At 44.5% G+C, this 22997-nt stretch overlaps 1 protein-coding gene across 2 annotated transcripts in view; it reads right to left on the bottom strand.

The window, feature by feature from the left end:
- The window catches only part of LOC143961905 (neuroligin-2-like), a 361300-nt gene that overhangs the window by 278895 nt on the left and 59408 nt on the right, over positions 1–22997 (bottom strand). For both annotated transcript variants that reach the window (XM_077471237.1, XM_077471238.1), the window contains exon 2: positions 16196–17137. In XM_077471237.1, coding sequence (XP_077327363.1) covers positions 16196–16613 — 418 coding nt within the window. In that variant the 5' untranslated portion in view covers positions 16614–17137. The remainder of the gene's footprint in view (positions 1–16195; positions 17138–22997) is intronic.

Here is a 22997-nt window from a genome sequence, read left to right as displayed (position 1 = left end):
GCCATAAGAAGCTACAGAATATGGACTGGGACTGTTCTTATAGATATGTAGATAGATAGATATACCCCTACCCCCGCTTCCTTCCAGGAAAAGCTGCTTAGAGAAGATTAGTGAGAAGCTGCCCCCTCCCGTTATTTCTGCTATTCTTTGAAGTATTCTGATCCCGGTAACCCTCTCCTGTCTATCTCTAAAGAGAACATCCCCTAGGCCAGCCATTCTCAACCAGGGTTCCGTGGAACCTTGGGGTTCCTCCAGAGCTTGCTAGGGGTTCCTTGAGCTGTGGCTGATGAACCACCTATATGGTGGTGCCTACAGAGTTCAAGGTTCAGCACCACTTCAGCAGAGCCAGCAGCATGACACCAAATATCTTTTTAGCTGTCTTTAAGGGTGGCATTCTGAGCACCACTTCCAGGGGGGGCATTCTTCCTATTGGCCACCAATGTAAGGAGCTTTGTTGCTATTGAGCCCTGGTGATTTGGTTTTAGGAAGGGTTCCTCGAGACATGAAAATTATTTTTGGGATTCCTCTAGAGTTAAAAGGTTGAGAAAGCCTGATCTAGACTGATCCGGCGTGGCCGGTGGGCGTGGAACCCTGTCTGTGGCTGGCAGCCTCTCTACTAGCCAAGGGAAACCAGAGCATGTGCTCAGCGGCTCCCCCTGGGGGTGAGTGCTACACTAACGTACACTTCAAGCGTAACCCCTTCAATACCGGGCACTTCCTGCCCAGGCTGTTTTTATCATACTTTTTTTCGCCCCCACAAAAAAACTTTGATCTCCTCTGGGGGTTTATATTTTTTGTGCTACAAATAAAAAAAGAACGAAAAATTTTGAAGAAAAAACATTTTTTTTTCTTCGTTTCTGTTAAAAAACATTGTATATAAGTAAGTATTCTCCTTCACCGACTGGCACTCATGAGGCTGCACGGATTGGCACTGATGCGGTGGCACTTATATGTAGCACTGATGGGCATTCATAGGTGGCACCTATGGGCACTGATTGCTGGCACTGATATACAGCACTAATGGGCACTGATAGGCGGCACTGATGGATACTGATGGGCACTCATGGCTGCACTGATAGCTGGCACTAATATACAGCACTAATGGGCACTGATAGGTGGCACTGATGGGCACTCATAGGCAGCACTGATGGGAACTCATAGGCGGCACTGATGGGCACTGATTGCTGGCACTGATATACAGCACTAATGGGCACTAATAGGCGGCACTGATGGGCACTCATAGGCTGCACTGATAGCTGGCACTAATATACAGCACTAATGGGCACTGATAGGTGGCACTGATGGGCACTCATAGGCAGCACTGATGGGAACTCATAGGTGGCACTGATGGGCCCTCATAGGCGGCACTGATGGGCACTCATAGGTGGCACTGATAGGCACTGATAGGCTGCACTGATGGGCACTGATAGGTGGCACTGATGGGCACTTATAGGCAGCACTGATGGGCACTGATAACTGGCACTAATATACAGCACTAATGGGCACTGATAGGTGGCACTGATGGACACTCATAGGCTGCACAGATGGGCACTGATAACTGGCACTAATATACAGCACTGATGGGCACTCATAGGTGGCACTGTTAGGTGGCACTGGAGGGCACGTATAGGCGGCACTGATGGGTGGCACTGATAGATGGCACTGATTGGCAGCACTGATCAGAGGTGCTGGCAGGCATCACTGATGGGCACAGAGTGGCATCCCTAATGGGCAAGGATTGTCATCCCTGGTGGGCTCTATTGGGGATCCCTGTTGGCCATAGGTGGGCACCCCTGGTGGTCCTGGGTGGGCATCCTGGGGGGGTCTGCACTGATAATCAATCAGTGCAGACCCCCCTGTTAGGAAAGCAGCCGATTGCCTATCCTCTAGACATGTGCGGTTTGTTTAGTTCCAAATGAAAATTCGGATTAATTTTCATTTTTTTGTTTCAGATGAATTAGAATAGTACCAAATTTAACCACTTGCTTACTGGGCACTTAAACCCCCCTCAGTCCCAGACCAATTTTCAGCTTTCAGCGCTGATGCACTTTGAGTGACAATTGCGCGGTCATACAACACTGTACCCAAATGAAATTTTTATCATTTTTTTCCCACAAATAGAGCTTTCTTTTGGTGGTATTTAGTTACAGCTCGGAGTTTTATTTTTTGCTAAACAAACAAAAAAAGATGCAAAAAAAAAAAAAAAATCATGTTTTAATAGTTTGTTATAAAATTTTGCAAACGGGTCATTTTTCTCCTTCATTGAAGTGCGCTGATTAGGCGGCACTGATAGGCTGCATTGGTGGGCACTGATGGGCTGCATTGGTGGGCACTGATGGGCTGCATTGGTGGGCACTGATAGGCTGCACTGGTGGGCACTGATAGGCATAGTTAAGGCGGCACTAATAGGCACAGATAAGGCGGCACCGATGGGCACAGATAAGGCGGCACTGATGGGCAAAGATGGGCACAGATAAGATGGCACAGATGGGTGGCACGGATAAGTGGCACGGATGGGTGGCACGGATGGGCACTGATAGGTACCACAGATAGATGGGACTGATGGGCACTGATAGGTGGCACTGATAGGTGGCTCTGATAGGTGGCACTGCTGGGCACTGATGGGCGGCACTGCTGGGCACTGATGGGCGGCACTGCTGGGCACTGATGGGCGGCACTGGGGTGCAGCACCTTTGAGGCAGATTTTGGGTGGCACTGCTGGGTGGCACTGCTGGGTGGCACTGCTGGGTGGCACTGTGGGCACTGCTGGGTGGCACTGTGGGCACTGCTGGGTGGCACTGTGGGCACTATGGGCACTGCTGGGTGGCACTGACAGGGGGGCACTTACTTTATTTCAGGATGGCACTGCGGGTGGCAGGTGGGCACTGGCAGGGGGCAGGTGTCCGCTTAAATTGCTGGCCGTGATCGGGACTGATGTCCCGAACACGGCCGCCGGCGATCGGCTTTTTTTTTTTCTCCTCGCGCTGTCAGCGCGAGGAGGAATACTAGCCGATTACCGGCTCCGTTTTATCACATGATCAGCTGTCATTGGCTGACAGCTGATCACGTGATAAGGGGTCGGGATCGACCCCTTACACGGATCGGTGATCAGGCGAGTCTCACGGACTCGCCGATCACAGAGCGCGCTGCGCGCGCCCCTCAGGGGGCGCGCAGGCTGCTCGTATCCGGGACGACGTCAATAGACGTAGTCCCGGAAATGTGGGTCCGCGCTGTTGCCGTCATTTTGCAATAGCGCGGATCCCAAGTGGTTAAAAGAATGCAAAATAACGAAAAAAAATATTCAGACGAAATTTGAATTCAAATCTTTTTCAATATTTTTCGAAAACGGATAGTTTTCATATTTGAATTAGAAAACTTTTCCAATTTCCAAAGAGAATAAAATATAATAGAAAATAAAGGAATAGAATAGAAAAAAAAAATTATTATGTTTTCCATTCGATTCCTTTATTTTCTATTCTATTTTTTATCTTCGAAAATTCTAAAACTATTCGAATTTGAAAACTTGCTCTGGTCGAAATTGATTTGAAAACGCTTCGAATCAATTCGAATTAGAAAAAATCGAATCGATTTGAAAACGAATAAACAAAACTAATTTAGAAAACAAATTAAAACAAATTCAACTAAACAAATTTATTTAAACAACAAAACAAAACAAATTTTTTCGTTCTGCATATGTCTACCCTCCTCTACTCGTGCCCATCAGTGTGAGTAGAGGAAAAGCCGATACACGACTTCTCCTTTTTACACTGTGATCAGCTGTGATTGGATATAGCTGATCATGTGGTAAAGAGCCTCAGTCATAGGCTCTTTACCTAGATTGGAGATGCGGTGCGTCAGAGTGACACGCCACACTACCAATTTGCCGAAATTCAAATTCAAATCGCTTTCGAATACTTTTTTTCGAATCTGGATAGTTTTCAAATTCGAAAAGTATTCGAATTTGAGTAGTTTTCAAATTTAAATGGTTTTAGAATTTCGAATACTTTTCCAATTTCCTAACATAACAAAATGGAATAGCAGATAAAAGAACAGACTACACTAGAATATAATAGTAACTAACAGAATAGAATATAATAACATAGAAAATATAACCATCTTCTGAAATTCGAATTTCAAATAGAATAAATTTGAATTCAAATACATAAGAAAAGAACAGAATAGAGAAGAATAGAATAGAAAAAAAAAATACAATAGAATCGACTATAATAGAATAGAAAATAATAAAATAAAGAAAATAGAATAGAAAGAATATAACCATTTCCCCAAATTTAAATAGAATCCATTTGAATTTGAATAGAATAGAAAAGAATAGATTAGAATAGGAAGAAGGTTATATTCATTCTATTCTGTTGTTTTTTTTTCTATACTATTGTGTTATTTTCTATTCTATTATACTCTATTCTTTTCTATTCTATTCAAATTCAAATTGATTCTATTTCTATTTCGAAAAAATTCGAATCGGTTTTGAAAACGAATAAACAAAACGAATCCCAAAAATGGATGAAACGAATGAAATGAATTTAACTAAACAAATTTTTGTAAATAAGGAATCGAAACAAAACAAATTTTTTCGTTCTGCACATGTCTATTGTGTGACATTAGTGAATAAATACTTGAGATACCAGGCCAATCAGGAAGCGGGTCTCGAGACCCGTTTTCCAGAATGGCCAAAAAAGGAGAAGCGATCCTATTTGGCCGAGTAGGAGGGAGGAGACGCACGACCACTGTGGTGCAGGGGAAGCTGCCGCCCTGGAAGGAAGCAGCGTCAGTGGTATTAATATCGATCACCGCATTCGTGTCACTAACATAGGCGTGCGCACAGGGTGCGCCGGATGTTCCTGGGCACACCCTAATCAACCTGTGCAATGCAGGTTCCCCCTGCTGAATGCCCATGGCAGCTGAGACTATAGAAAAAGGGACTGGGGAATCTTTGTCCTCAATCCCTTTCTCTGCTATTTCACCAATGCCCCTCAATGGGGCTCTTAACACATTGTAAATAAAAAAATAAAAATAAAATAAAATTATGAAAAAATGATTGTAAAAAATAACAAACTAAAATAATAAAAACAATAAACGACGGACTCTCCGCCATTACCAGTAGTATAGTGTCATGGTTGTTTAAATTCCAGTATGTATTCCATAGTTTATAGACGCTATAACTTTCATTTTCAATAGGTTTTTAATGAAAAAAATTTAAGGTGCAAAAGATGGCACACGAGAACTTTTTGAAATTTCCAAGCAGATAGTAGACAAATTATTATACACTTATTAGGATTTTTTTTTTTTTTTTACCAAAGACATGTATCAGAATAAATTTTGGCCTAAATTTATGAAGAAATTATTATTATTATTATTATTATTATTATTATTATTTTGGATCTGTTTTATTGCAGAAAGTGCTAAAATATTGGGGTTTTTTGTTCCCCCAAATTTTTGGTCTTTTTTTTTTCATTTACATCACAAAAAAATAAAAATCTGGTATTGATCGAACCAAAAGAGAGCTCTAGTTGTGTGAACAAAAATGATATAAACTATATAGCGTTGCATGGCCAAGCACTAGCCAGGTAAAGTAGCGCCGTGCTGAATAGCAAAAAATGATCTGGTCATGATGGGGGGTCATGATGGGGGGTCATGATGATACTCATGCCCTCTGCAGTGTAGTGGAGCATCATGGGATATGTGTTTCCAAAACATCTGGGGTGCCAAAAAAATGCTCTGGTCATGATGGGGGGTCATGATGGAGGTCAAGTGGTTAAACCCAACACCTACCTCAGTGATGGTGAACCTTGGCACCCCAGATGTTTTGGAACTACATGCTCGTGCACTCTGCAGTGTAGTTGAGCATCATGGGAAATGAAGAGGTTCCAAAACCTCTGGGGTGCCAAGGTTCACCATCACTGACCTAGGGGTTTCACAACAAAAAGAACATCAGAACATCCATGTCTGCTGGACAGATACTAGGAAATGTCCACATAACCCAAGAAGACAGATGGACACCCAAATAAGAACCATCCTCCTCTGCGGTGAAGAAGATAGAAGAATCGGCACCTCACATGGACATCAATTTGGGTAAACATTTTGGACTTTTAGCTTATAATTTTAGTAACTAACTTAGTAACTCATTTCAAAGAAGTAGCGCAGTACTGAATAGCAAAAAATTCCCTAGTCATGAAGGGGGTAAAACCTTCCAGAGGTCAAGTGGTTAAACCCAACAACTACATCAGTGATGGTGAACCTTGGCACACTAGATGTTTTGGAACTACATTTACCATGATGCTCATGCCCTCTGCAATGTAGTTGAGCATCATGGGAAATGTGTTTCTAATTACATCTGGGGTGCCAAGGTTCGCCATCACTGACCTAGGGGTTTCACAACAAAAACAACATCAGAACATCCACGCTGTTTGCTGGACTGATACTAGGAAACGTCCACATCACCCAAGAAGACACATGCTTGTGCACTCTGCAGTGTAGTAGAGCATCATGGGAAATGTAGAGGTTCCAAAAACTCTGGGGTGCCAAGGTTCACTATCACTGACCTAGGGGTTTCACAACAAAAACAACATCAGAACATCCATGTCTGCTGGACAGATACCAGGAAATGTCCACATCACCCAAGAAGACACATGGACACCCAAATAAGAACCCTCCTCCTCTGCGGTGAAGAAGATAGAAGAATCGGCACCTCACATGGACATGGATTTCGGTAAACATTTTGGGCTTTTAGCTTACTGTTTTAGGAACTAACTAGTTTGAAAAATGTAGCGCAGTGTTGAATAGCAAAAAATGCCCTAGTTATGAAGTGGGTAAAACCTTCCAGAGGTCAAGTGGTCAAACCCAACACCTAGAGGTTTCACAACAAAAAGAGCATCAGAACATCTATGTCTGCTGGACAGATACTAGGAAATGTCCACATCACCCAAGAAGACACCCAAAGAAGAACCCTCCTCCTCTGCAGGGAAGACGATAGAAGAATCGGCACCTCACATGGACATGGATTTCAGCAAACATTTTGGGCTTTTAGCTTACAATTTTAGGAACAAACTCAGCAATTCGTTTGGAAGAGGGGGGATGTTTGATGCCCAGAGAAGAGTTTTAGCCCTTGTACACACGGTCGGAGAATCCGTCGGAATGTGTCCTATCGGACCGTGTCGTCGGATAATCCGACTGTGTGTGGTATGCATCGGACTGATTCCGTCGGAATATCCGTCGGACCCAATTTTCCAACATGTTGGAAATATTTCCCGACCAACTGGTTCGATCTGACATACTCCGATCATCTGTAGAGAATTTTGATCGGACCAAGTGCCACGCATGCTCAGATCAAATTCCTACATCAAAGCTTTTGGCTACTAGCCTGAATATAGTCCCATCGTAATGAAATTACGTCATCACGTTCTGAATGATCGGATTTTTCGACAACTTAGTCCAACCGTGTGTATGCAATAGTTTCGGACAAGATCCGACGGGCAAAATCCGACGGATTTGGTTGTCGAAATCTCCGACCGTGTGTACAGGGGCTTAAAGCTAACCCATGTGATGATCTTTGTGCATTGACTTTTACAGCCCACATCTTTTTTTTAATCAATTATTTAAAGTAACAAGAATCCAGTAAATTCATCTGATCTGTTTAGTAATGCTTTGAATTAAAGACTTCATGTTTGATTAAAAAAAATAATTATTGCATGTTAATGAAAATACAGCATGCATTGGACATTCATGAACTCAGCTTGGTCAATTTCCCACTTTTCCATTGAAGCAAGGCCAAGCGCCCGACGGTCTTTCTTGAAAAAGCAACAGTTCATTCACTGTAGCACTTACCAAGTGTTGGATGCTAGGTACATTTTGTAGCAGGACCTCACCACAAGGTTTCTGGTCTGGAGAAGGACTGTTCCACTCACTGGACCATATATGGAGGAAGCTGGAAGGTGGCAGCTATCCTGGTGGACTTATGAGTAAAGACGCTAAATTGACCCCTGCGACTGTGCAAGGTTCTGGAGATCACATTGGCTAAGGGTAGTTGTGCATAGGTGCAAGGTAACCAGATACCAAAGAAACTTGCCACATGGTGCCCCGTTGTGAGGCCTTAGACTGCTCAGAAACATACCTTATGGTCCCCAGCTGTGAGGCCTTAGACTGCTCTTCACAATTACTTAAGGAGAAGATTGTCTTCTAGCTGCTATGTGCTAATCGATTTGGAGTATCCCATGCCCTAAACCCTCTCCTGTTAAAGTTTCTTAAAGCAATAGATCATAAAAAGAGATCGCCTAGACCAGTGATTCTCAACCAGGGTTCCGTGGAACCCAAGGGTTCCTCCAGAGGTTGTAGGGGTTCCTTCAGCATTGGGCAATTTCTGCCTCTCAGATAAGTTCCCACTCACACCGTTGATCTTTTTAGCTATCTGTAAGGAGGTAATTCTTCCCAATGACCACAAGTGTAAGGACCATTCTTCCCACTGACCATCACATTAATGTAGCATGAGTTGAAAATTTCTAAATTTTTAGAAGGGGTTCCCCGAGACCAGAGACCTATTTCAAGGGTTCCTCTATGTTGAAAAGGTTGAGAAAGGCTGGCCTAGACTGTAGTATTGGAGCTGGTGTGAATGGACTGGTGCTGGCGGTGTGGTAGGCAGCCTTTGTACTTTTAGAGGAAACAAAACAAGTATTGCCGGCGGCCCCTTTGGGGGTAGCACTAAAATCCTTAGATTTCCATCACATCCATAGAGGAGGACTGGCGAGTGAGACAAAATGACCCTCAAAGCAAAGGGATCCTGCTGCAATGGTGACTAGGCCTACCGTAAGACAACCAATCCACAAATCATGGTGACCAAAACCGGAAAGAAAGGCTGACAATCAGATAATGCTTGCAGGAATCCTAAGATTTTTTGGGATGGTGGCGATAACCCTAAAGCAGCAAATCCTTGGATATCGTCAAGGACAAGCGGTTTGAGAAATAAAAAAAAAAACAGTCGCTATGAGGCTGTTGGGTAAAATATCAAGGTGTTCAGGAACTGCACATAGTGTAGGGAGGAAGTTCAGTCCTGCTGAACCGGGCAAATTTTGGTATGTGTATCCCCAGCTTAAACCTCAACAACCATTTTATAAAATGTAGGTTTTATTCAGTACCAGGGCTGGGATAAGGGGTGGGCAGGGGGTATTTGGGGGGGGGGGGGGTGGAAGGCTGTAGGAATTGTCCTAGGAGGGGAAATTTGGGGGTTGGGGTGATAGGAGTGTTGATTTAGGAGGATTTGTGTTGGGAGGGCGGATGGGGGAAGAGGATTTGTGCTAGGAGCAGGGATTTGGTGGGGGGGGGGGGGTTTGTAGAAGAAGGGATATGGTAGAGGGGGCGGGGAATTGTGGTACGAGGGAAAACAATTTTTTTTTGGGGGGGGGGGGGGAGATTTGTGCTATTAAGGCAAATTTTGGGGGGTGGTTTGTGCTGGTGCGGGGGGAATTGGTGGGGGAGGGGGGTTGTTGTAGAAGAGGGCATATGGTAGAGGGGAATTGTTGTACGAGGGAAAACTATTTTTTGCTAGTAAGGCGAATTTGGGGGAGGGGGGGGGGGCGATTTGTGCTGGGGCCTGGGAATTTGGAGTGGCAGAGAGGATGTGTACTCAGAGGGGAAATTTGAGGGGTAGAGGATTTGTGCTAGAAGGGGTAATTTTTTGGGGGGGAGGGAGGGGCACTTGTGCTGAGGGGATTTGGGGGATGGGGGGGGCAAAAATCTGTGCTGGGAGAGGGGATTTCAGCAGGGGGTGGATTTGTACTGAGAAGATGGGGAATTTATGCTTAGCAAGCATGCAGATTAGCACAATTTTTTTGTTGGGGGAGGGGGGATTTCTGCTGTTTGGCATGTTCGCCCTAGGTTCTAGATGGCCTTGTCCTGGCACTGTTTACTACTAGTGCACAATGGGATCTTCACTCTAACCCAGAACTATAGCAATAGCAGACAACCCAAAGAAACCAAAAAATCTCAGAGGGATGATTGTCTGGTTCCCCAAGGATTAGCCTAGGCAGCAGTAGAATTTTCCTAAACACATTTGGATAAAATGAATGTATTTATAATTGGTGAACTACAGTATAAATAATGCAAACCTGAATAATACTCTGTATAACCTGACGGCAAAAAGATTAGAGTAGCAGGAGGGAATGTGGAGCCACTTCACAGAGAGTTAAGATACTGACTGTAAAGGACAGAAGAGTGGAGTTCTCTGACAAATGAGGTGGTGGCCAAAGCATAAATGAGTACAAAGGGTTTTCTCCTGGTCTCATAATCTATTGGCCTGGTCTGCGGTTTCTAGGCAATTTACTTAGAGAAAGTGTATACTTAGTGCCGTGGGACAACGCCTAAGAGACGTTCTGCTGGATTAGGGTCTAGGAGAAAATCTACTCAGTGTACTGAGACAGCGCCTAAGAGAAAATCTACTCAGTGCACTGGGACAGTGCCTAAGGGTAAAATTTACCTATTGTACTGGGACAGCACCGAAGAGAAAATTTACTAGGACGGTGCCTAAGGGGAAAATCTACTCAGTGTACTGGGACAGCACCTACGGGAAAATCTATTCAGTTTACTGGAACAGTGCCTAAGGGAAAAATGTACTCATTGTATTGGGACAGCACCAAGAGAAAATCTACTCATTGTACTGGGACAGCACCTAAGGGAAAATCTACTCAGTGTACTGGGACAGCACCTTAGGGAAAATCTACTCAGTGTACTAGGACAGTGCCTAAACGGAAAATCTACTCAGTGTACTAGGACAGCACCTAAGGGAAAATCTACTCAGCGTACTGGGACAGTGCCCAAAGGAAAAATTGACTCATTGTACTAGGACAGCACCTAAGGGAAAATCTACTCAGTGTACTGGGACAGCGCCTAAGAGAAAATTGACTCAATGTACTGGGACAGTGCCTAAGGGAAAAATTGACTCATTGTACTGGGACAGCACCGAAGAAAAAATCTACTCAGTGTACTGGGACAGCGACTAAGAGAAAATTGACTCAATGTACTGGGACAGCACCGAAGAAAAAATCTACTCAGTGTACTGGGACAGCGACTAAGGGGAAAATCTACTCAATGTACTGGGACAGCGCTTAAGAGAAAATTGACTCAATGTACTGGGACAGTGCCTAAGGGAAAAATTGACTCATTGTACTGGGACAGCACCGAAGAAAAAATCTACTCAGTGTACTGGGACAGCGACTAAGGGGAAAATCTTCTCAGCGTACTGGGACAGCGCCTAGGAGAAAATTGACTCAATGTACTGGGACAGTGCCTAAGGGAAAAATTGACTCATTGCACTGGGACAGCACCGAAGAAAAAATCTACTCAGTGTACTGGGACAGCGACTAAGGGGAAAATCTTCTCAGCGTACTGGGACAGCGCCTAGGAGAAAATTGACTCAATGTACTGGGACAGTGCCTAAGGGAAAAATTGACTCATTGCACTGGGACAGCACCTAAGAAAAAATCTACTCAGTGTACTGGGACAGGGACTAAGGGGAAAATCTTCTCAGCATACTGGGACAGTGCCCAAAGGAAAAATTGACTCATTGTACTAGGACAGCACCTAAGGGAAAATCTACTCAGTGTACTGGGACAGCGCCTACGAGAAAATGGACTCAATGTACTGGGACAGTGCCTAAGGGAAAAATTGACTCATTGTACTGGGACAGCACCGAAGAAAAAGTCTACTCAGTGTACTGGGACAGCGACTAAGGGGAAAATCTACTCAATGTACTTGGACAGTGCCTAATGCCGCGAACACACGACCGGACTTTTCGACGGACTAGGTCCGACGGTCTTCCCGACGGACTTTCAGCTGAGTTCCAACGGACTTCCGAACTAATGGACTTTGCCACACACAATCACACCAAAGTCAGATGGATCCGAACGTGATGACGTACGACCGGACTAGAATAAGGAGGTTCATAGCCAGTAGCCAATAGCTGCCCTTGCGTCGGTTTTTGTCCGTCGGACTAGCATACACATGAACGGATTTCTCGATAGGAACTGGGTCCGGCGGAGTTCCGGCCAAAAAATTTGAAACATGTTCTATTTCTAAAGTCCGTCAGATTTTTGGACAGCAAAGGTCCGATGGAGCCCACACACGATCGAACTATCCGACGGATTTGTTCCGTCTGACCTTTGCTGTTGAAAAGTCCGGTCATGTGTACGGGACATAAGGGAAAAATGACCCATTGAACTGGGACAGCACCAAAGAGAAAATGTACTCAATGTACTGGGACAGCGCCTAAGGGAAAAATCTACTCATTGTACTGAGACAGAGCCTAAGGAAAAATCTACTCAGTGTACTGGGACAGCACCGAAGAGAAAATCTACTCAGTGTACCGGGACAGCGCCTATGGGCAAAATCTACTCATTGTACTGGGACAGCGCCTAAAATAAAATGTACTCTGTGTACTGGGACAGCACCTATGGGGAAAATCTACTCAATGTACTGAAACAGTGCCTATGGGGAAAATCTACTCATTGTACTGGGCCAGTAATGAAGAGGAAAATCTACTCAGTGTACTGGGACAGTGCTTAAAAAAAAATCTACTTATGGTACTGGGACAGCACCTAAGGGAAAAATTGACTCATTGTACTAGGACAGCACCTAAGGGAAAATCTACTCAATGTACTGGGACAGCGCCTAAGGGAAAATCTATGCAGTGTACTGGGACAGTGCTTAAGAGAAAATCTACTTATTGTACTGGGACAGTGCCTAAGGGAAAAATTGACTCATTGTACTGGGACAGAGCCTAAGGGGAAAATCTACTCAGTGTACTAGGACAGTGCCTAAGGGGAAAATCTACTCAATGTACTGGGACAGCACCTAAGAGAAAATTGACTCAATGCATTGGGACAGCACTTAAGGGGAAAATTGACTCATTGTACTGGGACAGCACCGAAGAGAAAATGTACTCAATGTACTGGGACAGTGCCTATGAGGAAAATCTACTCATTGTACTGGGATAGCGCCTAAGAGAAAATTTACTCAATGTACTGGGACAGTGCCCATGGGTAAAATCTACTCATTGTACTGGGACAGTACCGAAGAGAAACATCTACTCAATGTACTGGGACAGCGCCTAAGGGAAAATCTACTCAGTGTACTGGGACAGTGCTTAAGAGAAAATCTACTTATTGTACTGGGACAGTGCCTAAGGGAGAATCTACTTATGGTACTGGGACAGCGCCTAAGGGAAAAATTGACTCATTGTACTAGGACAACACCTAAGGGAAAATCTACTCAATGTACTGGGACAGCGCCTAAGGGAAAATCTATGCAGTGTACTGGGACAGTACTTAAGAGAAAATCGACTCAATGTACTGGGACAGCGTCTAAGGGAAAATCTATGCAGTGTACTGGGACAGTGCTTAAGAGAAAATCTACTTATTGTACTGGGACAGAGCCTAAGGGGAAAATCTACTCAGTGTACTAGGACAGTGCCTAAGGGGAAAATCTACTCAATGTACTGGGACAGCACCGAAGAGAAAATCTACTCAGTGTACTGGGACATCGCTTAAGAGAAAATTGACTTAATGCATTGGGACAGTGCTTAAGGGAAAAATTGACTCATTGTACTGGGACAGCACCGAAGAGAAAATGTACTCAATGTACTGGGACAGTGCCTATGAGGAAAATCGACTCATTGTACTGGGATAGCGCCTAAGAGAAAATGTACTCAATGTACTGGGACAGTGCCTATGGGGAAAATCTACTCATTGTACTGGGACAGAGCCTAAGAGAAAATAGACTCAATGCATTGGGACAGCGCTTAAGGGTAAAATTGACTCATTGTACTGGGACAGCACCGAAGAGAAAATGTACTCAATGTACTGGGACAGTGCCTATGAGGAAAATCTACTCATTGTACTGGGATAGCACCTAAGAGAAAATGTATTCAATGTACTGGGACAGTGCCTATGGGGAAAATCTACTCATTCTACTGGGACAGAGCCTAAGAGAAAATTTACTCAATGTACTGGGACAGTGCCTATAGGGAAAATCTACACATTGTACTTGGACAGCGCCGAAGAGAAAATCTACTCAGCGTACTGGGACAGTGCCTAAGAGAAAATCTACTTAGTGTACTGGGACAGTGACTAAGAGAAAATCTACTCATTGTACTGGGACAATGCCTAAGGCCGCGTACACACGGGCGGACTGTATGGCCTACTTAGTCCGTCATACAATCCGACTGACAGTCAGTCATACTTTCGAATGAACGGCCTTGACCACACACGGATGCACAAACAGTCCGTCGAAAGCTTGCGCGATGACGTGTACAGCACGTACGACGGGACTAGAAATAGGAAGTCCAATACACAGCAATGCAACCTTCCGCCGTGTAAATCCTTTCTGAGCATGCGCCATTCTTAGTCCGTCGAACTAGCCTACTCACGAGCGGATTGTCCGCTGAAACCAAAGTATGACGGACAGAATTACGGAAATTCCGAAATACTTAGTACGCCAGACTGCACGCTGAAAAAGTCCGCTGAAGCCCACACACGAGCGGACTGTCCGCTGAAATGTGTTTCGACGGACTAAGTAGGCCATACAGTCCGCCCGTGTGTACGCGGCCTAAGAGAAAATCTACTCATTGTCCTGGGACAGAGCCTAAGGGAAAAATGTACTCATTGTATTGGCAAGAATATACTCAGTGTACTGGGATAGCACTGAAGATAACATTTGCTTGGTGTACTAGGATTTTGCTCAAGAGACAATCTACCAATTGTACTATGGCAATACTTAATAAGGTTACTTGTAGGGCTTCTGTACTCAACTTGTGATTGCTGCTGTTATATGAGTTGTGACCACATACTATCTTCTGGATTCTGTTCATTTTTCACAACTTTTACCTCACTCTCACACTGGCATCAACTTGGCTACGGGCTGGCAGTTGCCAATGGACAATCATTGTTAAGTGAATAGGTTTCCTAACGGGAATGTCTTTTACCTCTGTGTAGTAGAAAAGTTTACCAGTGTAGTCAGACAGCAGAATGGAACCCTAGGCAAGGTAGCAGCTTTGCCCCCCCCACCTATCATTTTGACTGACATTGATAAGGATTGTACTTGGACAGCATTGTATTGGCCCCATCAGGACACAAATACCTACAGTACATTCTACTTGGCAGGCACACAACTTTGACCAATTGCACTATCCCCCCTGTTGTGGCTGGACCCTCTGGACATCCAGTTGCCTTTTTGATGATCCAGCTTTGGGTGGGTTCATTGACCCAGGAGACACCAATAGGGTATCTACAGCTATTGGTAGCTGTATTTGACTTTCTTTTGGGTCAATGGTAACCGAACAACGTTCAAAACTGGGGACATCGGGCTTTGATCCAACTTACTATGATGTGAAGGCCAGAAAGTGGGGATATGATGAGGATGGTGAACATGGAGGTAATGGTAGGTGGAACACTAAATGACTCTTCGGTCCACAGTGGTCAGACCCATAAGTGTCACACATAGGGTATATGATACTCAATGCTGGAGGAGAGATGGACACCAAGGCCGTAACGTCATCACCACCTTACAGGGTGCAACAGTCAGGAGTCACGGGTTGAGGTATCGTGCACTCAAGGGTTTCTATACACAATCCGAGTCTTCAAAGTGTCAACTGATGTCCTTATTAACTATATGGCAGAGAAAGTCATCGCCTGTCAGCTCGATCAGCGATATTCCCAGCTCTGAATCATTATTATGTCTGGCATTATAATGTCAAATCCATCCAACCGGAACGGATCTCATCACTGCTTACTGATTATAGCGCTATACTTCACAGGGCCTATTATAGTGCAACGTCTACCAGTAAGTTTATCTGGCTGGTAATGTAACTGCAGTGCTGGCATTTGGTACAGTGTGCCTATTAATACTCAATATCACTAAGCAGTCAGTGTTAATATTAAGTGTTTTATGATCATTACCAGTCTATTTTGAGTATTATAATTATATATGTGATTAATATAACACTGTGCAATATTATCATTATCTTACTGTATGGAGTCATCCTTATAGGTGCCAATGCAATGGTAGTTGTAGTATGGTACCTATCTTTGGAACATGTATGAGAGCTTACTATCTGTGTGTAGATACTCAGTTCTTCTACAACCCATTGCAACAGGTTCACAAGCAGTGCGCACATCACAAAAACACGCAGTCTCACCATCTTCCAAGGGGACGTAGATGTTCAGGTACAGGCAATCCTCGCTCTGGTTTTGTACGTATCCGGCCACCACATCCATATTCTCGGTGAACCATAAAGGCAGCATAATTCCAGGTAACATTCCGTGCAAGTTTTGTGGGCAAACGGGAGCAAAGGTGGTGGCGTTCCGTACTTCCGTCCAAGATGCCGGTGCCTCAGGCGGCTGAAACCTGCGCTCTCCAATGGGCGGGGTGGCGAAAGGCACCCCCAGGTACTGCACAACAGGGCCCAGGATCTCATTGTTCAAGTCTTTCTTCACGCCACGCAATTTCCCATAGTTTGTGTTGACCACAGGATATTTCTCATCTCCCTTTTGCCCCGACACAGGGCAAGCGGCCAGAAGCCAGAGCATGAAGGGGGCTCGAAGATCCGGCGCCATGAGAGGAAAAAAAAATTGGTCTCCTGGAACCTCTTAAGACTTCCTGGGTGCCGAAAAGGAGGAGTTGAAACTTCCCAAAAAGGTTTCAAAATAAAAGTGTTGGTGTCAAAAGGTGGAACACAAAATTTTATGCAAAAACATTCATTTTGAAATGATTGGGAGGGGGGGGGGGGGGGTTGGCTGGAGTATTATAAAAATGCAATAAAATTTAGAAGAAAAATGAAAAAAATTTGGGTAACAAATGGACAATAATCCTCTACAACGAGAGCGTGATGTATTTTTGAGGCAAAGTTAAACATAGGGGGTACATTTTTGGAGAGTGGTGTTGGTACCAAGTCATAGGAGGCAGGAAAAGACTTAGGCCAAGACAAAAGAAGAGGGTGTGAGGAACATCGGAGAAGAGGCGGCTACGAGACCGACAGACAGAGGTTGTGCAGAAGACACCATTCTATTACGTTCCATCGCGGACCCGTACATAGGGTGCTGAGCTACGGCAGGGCCTCCACGAGACAGACATTGAAATCCTGAGAGGGAGACAAGACAAAGAAAAGCGAAGGGTGAAAACAGAAACAGGAAATTAAGCAGGCAACGTCTATTTTAAGAAGGCAATAAATATGAGTCTCTTTCAGCACCTCGCTACCTAGCTGCCCAATCCTCCTCCTCCTCTGCAGTCCGCTTCCCCCGATTATAATGAGCGGGATCATTTATTTAATTAAACTGTTCCTTCTGTTTATAGTTTGAAATCCAACAATTATAGTAACAAACTTATAATTAGTGAATGTGAGAGAGATTGAGGGGGCTAGAGCAAGCGGGAACAAGAGGAAACTAGGAAGGGAGACCGCTTTGTAGGCAATGAAGGAGAAAAATTATGGTAGGTGGGTAGGGAGAGGAAAGAGCCAGGTTATCTGTTCATCCATTTATTTAAACACATATATTAAAATGTTGGGTGCTTAAAAATTCCTGAATGTTTCAGGCTTACTGTAGTCCAACCATCCCGAAATTGTGTGGTTAAAATGATCAAAAAGACCTCCAGACCAGGACCATTGTAGATTGAGAGGGCAGCCATATAATAGCGCTTATGGACCCTTTGCACTATATTTCTCAAGAGACACTGGGGCAAGGAGAATGAGTGGAACTGCTTTTTTTGAGACTGTTCAGCTAGGTTTTTCCTCTCTGGACAGACAAAGGGGGCCATACCTTTCTACAGCGAGAGCTCACAGCCGCAACACAAGGACTGGTGAGAGGGCACTGCCTATTGTTCACAATGCTAGCAGGGACGGAGTTACCAAAGGCAGGACAATAAGTATACTGCACCTTTATCACACCTATACCACACTTTTACTACATCTTTACTACATATTTACTGCATCGTTATTGCACCTATACTGCATGCTGGTTTACTACAACTGTTGTTAAGTGTACCAATGTTTCTTAAAGGGCCCCAACGATAGCCAGCCAGAGAACAACATAAAGGACTACCCCTCCTGTAAAAACCATTCTGCAAGTTCCCTTCTTCTATTTTCTTAATTTGTATGGGCAGTGCACATCCAGTCAATCTAGGCCTAGCAAGTCACTATCAATGCACATTGGCAGTATAGTTCCTGTGTTCAGTAAATCAAGTGTTATCACTGCTCACTGCTGCACTTTAGGTGACCTTGTTACTGTTTATGCTGATCTGGACTCCAAGTGTCATCTTATGCCTAGTCCTTATTACTAATCACCCTTTATGCTAAATTGTGCTATAACCATTGCTGATCCATTTCTATACTTACTGTGTTACCAAACCATATCATATGACAGTATTAACCTCTTGCTTACTGGCCACTTAAACCCCCCTCCTGCCCAGAACAATTTTTTTCCAGTTTTTCAGCTTTTGGCGCTGTCGCTCTTTGAACGGCAATTGTGCAGTCATGCTACACTGTACCCAAATGACATTTTTATCATTTTTTTCACACAAATAGAGCTTTCTTTTGGTGGTATTTAATGACAGCTGGGATTTTTATTTTTTGCTAAACAAACAAAAAAAGATGGAAAATTTTGAAAAAAAAATAAATGTCATGCTTCATAGTTTGTTATAACATTTTGCAAACAGGTAATTTTTTTTCTTCATTGATATGCGCTGATGAGGCGTCACTGGTAGGCACTGATAGGCTGCACTGGTGGGCACTAATAGGCTGCACCGATGGGCACTGATAGGCACAGATAAGGTGGCACTGATGGGGACAGATAAGGCGGTACTAATGGGCACAGATAAGGTGGCTCTGATGGCCCCTGATGGGTGGCACTGATGGTCACAGATAGGTGCCACTGATGGATGGCACTGATAGGTGGCACTGATGGGCACTGGTAGGTGACATTGATGTGCAGCACTGTTAATGACGCATTGATTGTGGGCACTGATAGGTGGCATTGTGGACACTGATAGGTGGCACTGTGGGCACTGATGGGTGGCGCTGGTGGGCACTGGTAGGTGGTACAGGTGGGCACTGAGGAGCTGCCTGCAGCTCTCCATGAGAGGGACTGATGTCGGCTTTTTTTTTTCTCCTCACGTTGTCAGCGCGAGGAGAAAAAATAGATGATTACCAGCTCTGTTTACATCACACGATCAGCTGTCATTGACTGACCCCTTACTCCGATCTGTGATCAGCAAAGTCTCATAGGCACGCTAATCACAGAGCGCACCACGTGCACCCTGCAAGAGGCACACAGGCTGCTCGGGCACAGGAGGACATCAATAGATGCCCTCCCGGCAAAGCAGGTCTGCGCTGTCAGGACCGTTTTTAAGGCAGGACAAAATGGGCCCCATCATTGTTGTGGGGCCCAAAGTAGCTGCCTCATACTTGCCAACTATCCCAGTTTAAATTCCCTTATCCTTTGAAGTTTGAGTCCCGTGCTGTGTCCCGATATATCAGTGTAAACTTCTGTTGCCACTGCCCAACTCTGCCCTATTGCCATGTACAGATGGCTCACCTGCAGACCCTGTGTTTACATGTAAATAACCTGCATTGATATGTAAATAGTGGTGGCAATAATATGTAAATAGTCATGGACCGCGGCATTGATATGTATATCATGTCTCCCTGAGGTCACATCCACCATCACTTCTGCTGAATTCTGCCCAGTGGGGAGGTAAAGGAACATGCTTGAAAGTCCTGCCTACAATTGTGGTCATTAAGCCTAACATCATGTTCTGCAACAGTAAGCAAATTGGAGGTGGAACCCTTCTTCAAAATAACATGGTGCCATGGTAACCAATCAGTGAGCAGTAATGCTGTGCTTTAACCTCTTGCCTCTTGCAACCAATCAGTGAGCAATAGTAATGTGCAGTAACCTCTAAAAACGAATTAGTGAGTGGTATACATGTTCAGTAACCTCTAGCATTCAATCAGTGAGCGTTATTGATGTACAGTAATCTCTAGCAACCAATCAACAAGCAGAAGTCATGTGCTGTAACCTATAAAAAATAACAGTGAGCCATAATGTGTGCTGTAACCTCTAGCAGCCAATCAGTGAGTGGTAATGATACACTGTAACCTCTGGCAACCAATCACAATCGCTGCCTGATCTGATTCAGTAAACTGATTTTGAGTCTAGCTGCAATTTATTGTATGTCTCAAAGCATCTGGAGAGTGAAATTGCATGGAGGAGGGGGCCCAAGAAAATGTTTTCCGGCTGTAGCGCGGATCTGAAGAAGTTAAGTCTGCCTTTACTAACTGGTTAAGTGCTTGCTTTCTTCAATATAGTACTATTCCTAGGTACTAAGTATTAATTTCAGCAATTTTCCGTGATATTGCATGCTTTATACACTCAACCTAGTGTGTCAGAGGGGCTGAAGTTCTTAAAGAGATTGAGGCAAAGATCAGGGGACCTATCCTAACCAGTGGATCCTATGGGGGGGGGGGGGGGGGGTAGCACTACATATACACAATGATCCTTCTTTAAATCTGACCTCCAGCCGCCCCTTCAGTCTTGCACAGTTGTACAGACTACTCTGCTGGACTGAAAGGGCTTTGTCTGAATTGATGGCACACTGTGAGTTTTTAACAATGTGCACTAGAAGCTGCAACGAGTCAGGGACGCCCCATTTCCTGGCTGGAAGACTTCCAGAATTGCCTAGCTCAGGGGTCTCCAAACTCTCTCAACACAGGGCCAGTTTATTGTCCTTTAGACATTAGGGGGCTGGACTGTAGTCCCCAGGAGTAAAAAATGCCCCAGCATCAGTGAGAGTAAACAAAGCCTCTGACTAGGTGGTCTTTTTAAAAAAAAAGACAAAGCCCCTCTGCACCATAGGAGCGAGAATAGTGCCCTGTCATTGGTATTGGAGGAATAGTGCCCCATCGTTGGTATTAATGGGAGAAATAGTGCCCCATTGTTGGTGTCATTGGGAGGTATAGTGCCCCATTGATGGCGTCATTGGGAGGAATAGTGCCCCATCGCTGGTATCAATGGGAGGAATAGTGCCCCATTGATGGTGTCATTGGGAGGAATAGTGCTCCATTGTTGGTATCAGTGGGAGGAATAGTATCTCATTGTTGGTATCAATGAGAGGAATAGTGTCCCATTGATGGTGTCATTGGGAGGAATAGTGCCCCATCATTGGTATCAATGGGAGGAATAGTGCCCCATCACTGGTATCAATGGGAGGAATAGTGCCCCATTGTTGGTGTCATTGAGAGGAATAGTACCCCATTGTTGGTGTGAGTTGGAGGAATAATGCACCATTACTGGTGTTGGTGTGATGAATGGTGGGAGTAAACAATGCCTCCAACTAGTTGATCAGTTGGATTTTTTTTTTTATAAAGACATAGCACCTCTGCTCAGTAGGAGCGGGAATAGTGCCCTGTCATTGGTATTGGAGAAATAGTGCCCCATCATTGGTATCAATGGTATGAAATAGTGCCCCTTCATTGGTATCAATGGTATGAAATAGTGCTCCATTGCTGGCGTCATTAGTATGTATAGTGCCCCATTGTTGGTATCAATGGGAGAAATAGTGCCACATTGTTGGCATCATTGGGAGGAATAGTGCCCCATCGTTGGTATCAATGGGAGGAATAGTGCCCCATTGTTGGTGTTGTTGGGAGGAATAGTGCCCTATTGTTGGTGTTGTTGGGAGGAATAGTGCCCCATCATTGGTATTGATGGGAGGAATAGTGCCCCATTGCTGGCATTATTGGGAGGAATAGTGCCCCGTCATTGGTATCAATAAGAGGAATAGTGCCCCATCATTGGTGTCATTGGGAGGAATAGAACCCCATTGTTGGTGTCTTTGGGAGGAATAATGCTCCAATACTGGTGTCGTTATGAGGAATGGTGCCCAGAGAGCCAGATAAAGGCAAGCAAGAGTCTGAATTCGGCCCGCGGACCACAGTGTGGAGACCACTGATCTAGATCTTTCCTCTCCAGCTTGACTGTTCCTGGCTGCCCCTTTAATTAATTGGTTCACTTTTCTTTCACTCATGGGGGCCCAGAATGTAGGTGTTACCTAGGGCAGCCTGCCTGGGAATACCCACTCCTCCAGACTGGCACCTAGCCATCAAGGCATTGTGATATTTGCACAGCTCCTCCAAATGAAAATAAAAATGCCAGCCCGAGCCCACTGCGTACATCAGGATTGAGGGCTCTTGAGAGTGCTTGAGGTCTTCGGGAAGCGATGTACACCCTGACCCCTCCCACCAGACATGATCTGCCTGCATTGCCTAGAGAGGCGTAGAAACCCAGGAATGATATAGAGTATGTAAAGAAACTGAAAGGTTTTTGTAAAAAAAAAAAAAAAAATCATTAGCATGTGGATGAGGGGGGAAGAACAAGAGAAATGCAAAGTAGAACTTCAGCTTCAATTACTAACCCATATGCATTACAAAGCTACTGATTTAATCCTGGTAGGCCACTGGTTAATTCGGAATAACCACAATCCTTTCCAAGGTATATGTGTCAATAGCAAAAGGGAAGACGTGGTAATCTTGTAAAAAGCCCTATAGGTGTTAGGTTTTTGTTGCTCCCAATGGGTTCTGACAATGGCCCGATTCTATCAACAAACCCCAAACTACGACTAAACTGCTCTTCAAAGATTTAAAATACAGGACAGTGGCATGTACCAAAGGCCATAAAGTCTCCAAAGATCTGGACTCTGGAACGTGCTCTTGTTCCGTACATGAAATAACTCAAAAGCCGTTCTCTTGTAGTGAAGGTTTTGTTTAATTTGTGGTTCAGAGAGCTAAGTCTAATGCCGCGTACACACGACCGGACTTTTTGACAGCAAAGGTCCAATGGAACGAGTCTGTCAGACAATTCGATCTTGTGTGGGCTCCATCGGACCTTTGCTTGCGAAAAATCCGGCGGACTTTAGAAATAGAACATGTTTTAAATTTTTCCACCGGAACT

The sequence above is a fragment of the Lithobates pipiens genome, unplaced genomic scaffold (assembly GCF_037356315.1).
Source record: "Lithobates pipiens isolate NorthernLeopardFrog02 unplaced genomic scaffold, aLitPip1_a1.2 Scaffold_8, whole genome shotgun sequence".
In the NCBI taxonomy this organism is placed as follows: domain Eukaryota; kingdom Metazoa; phylum Chordata; class Amphibia; order Anura; family Ranidae; genus Lithobates; species Lithobates pipiens.
The sequence above is the reverse complement of the archived record's forward strand: the minus strand, read 5'-3'. Positions and strand labels throughout refer to the sequence as shown.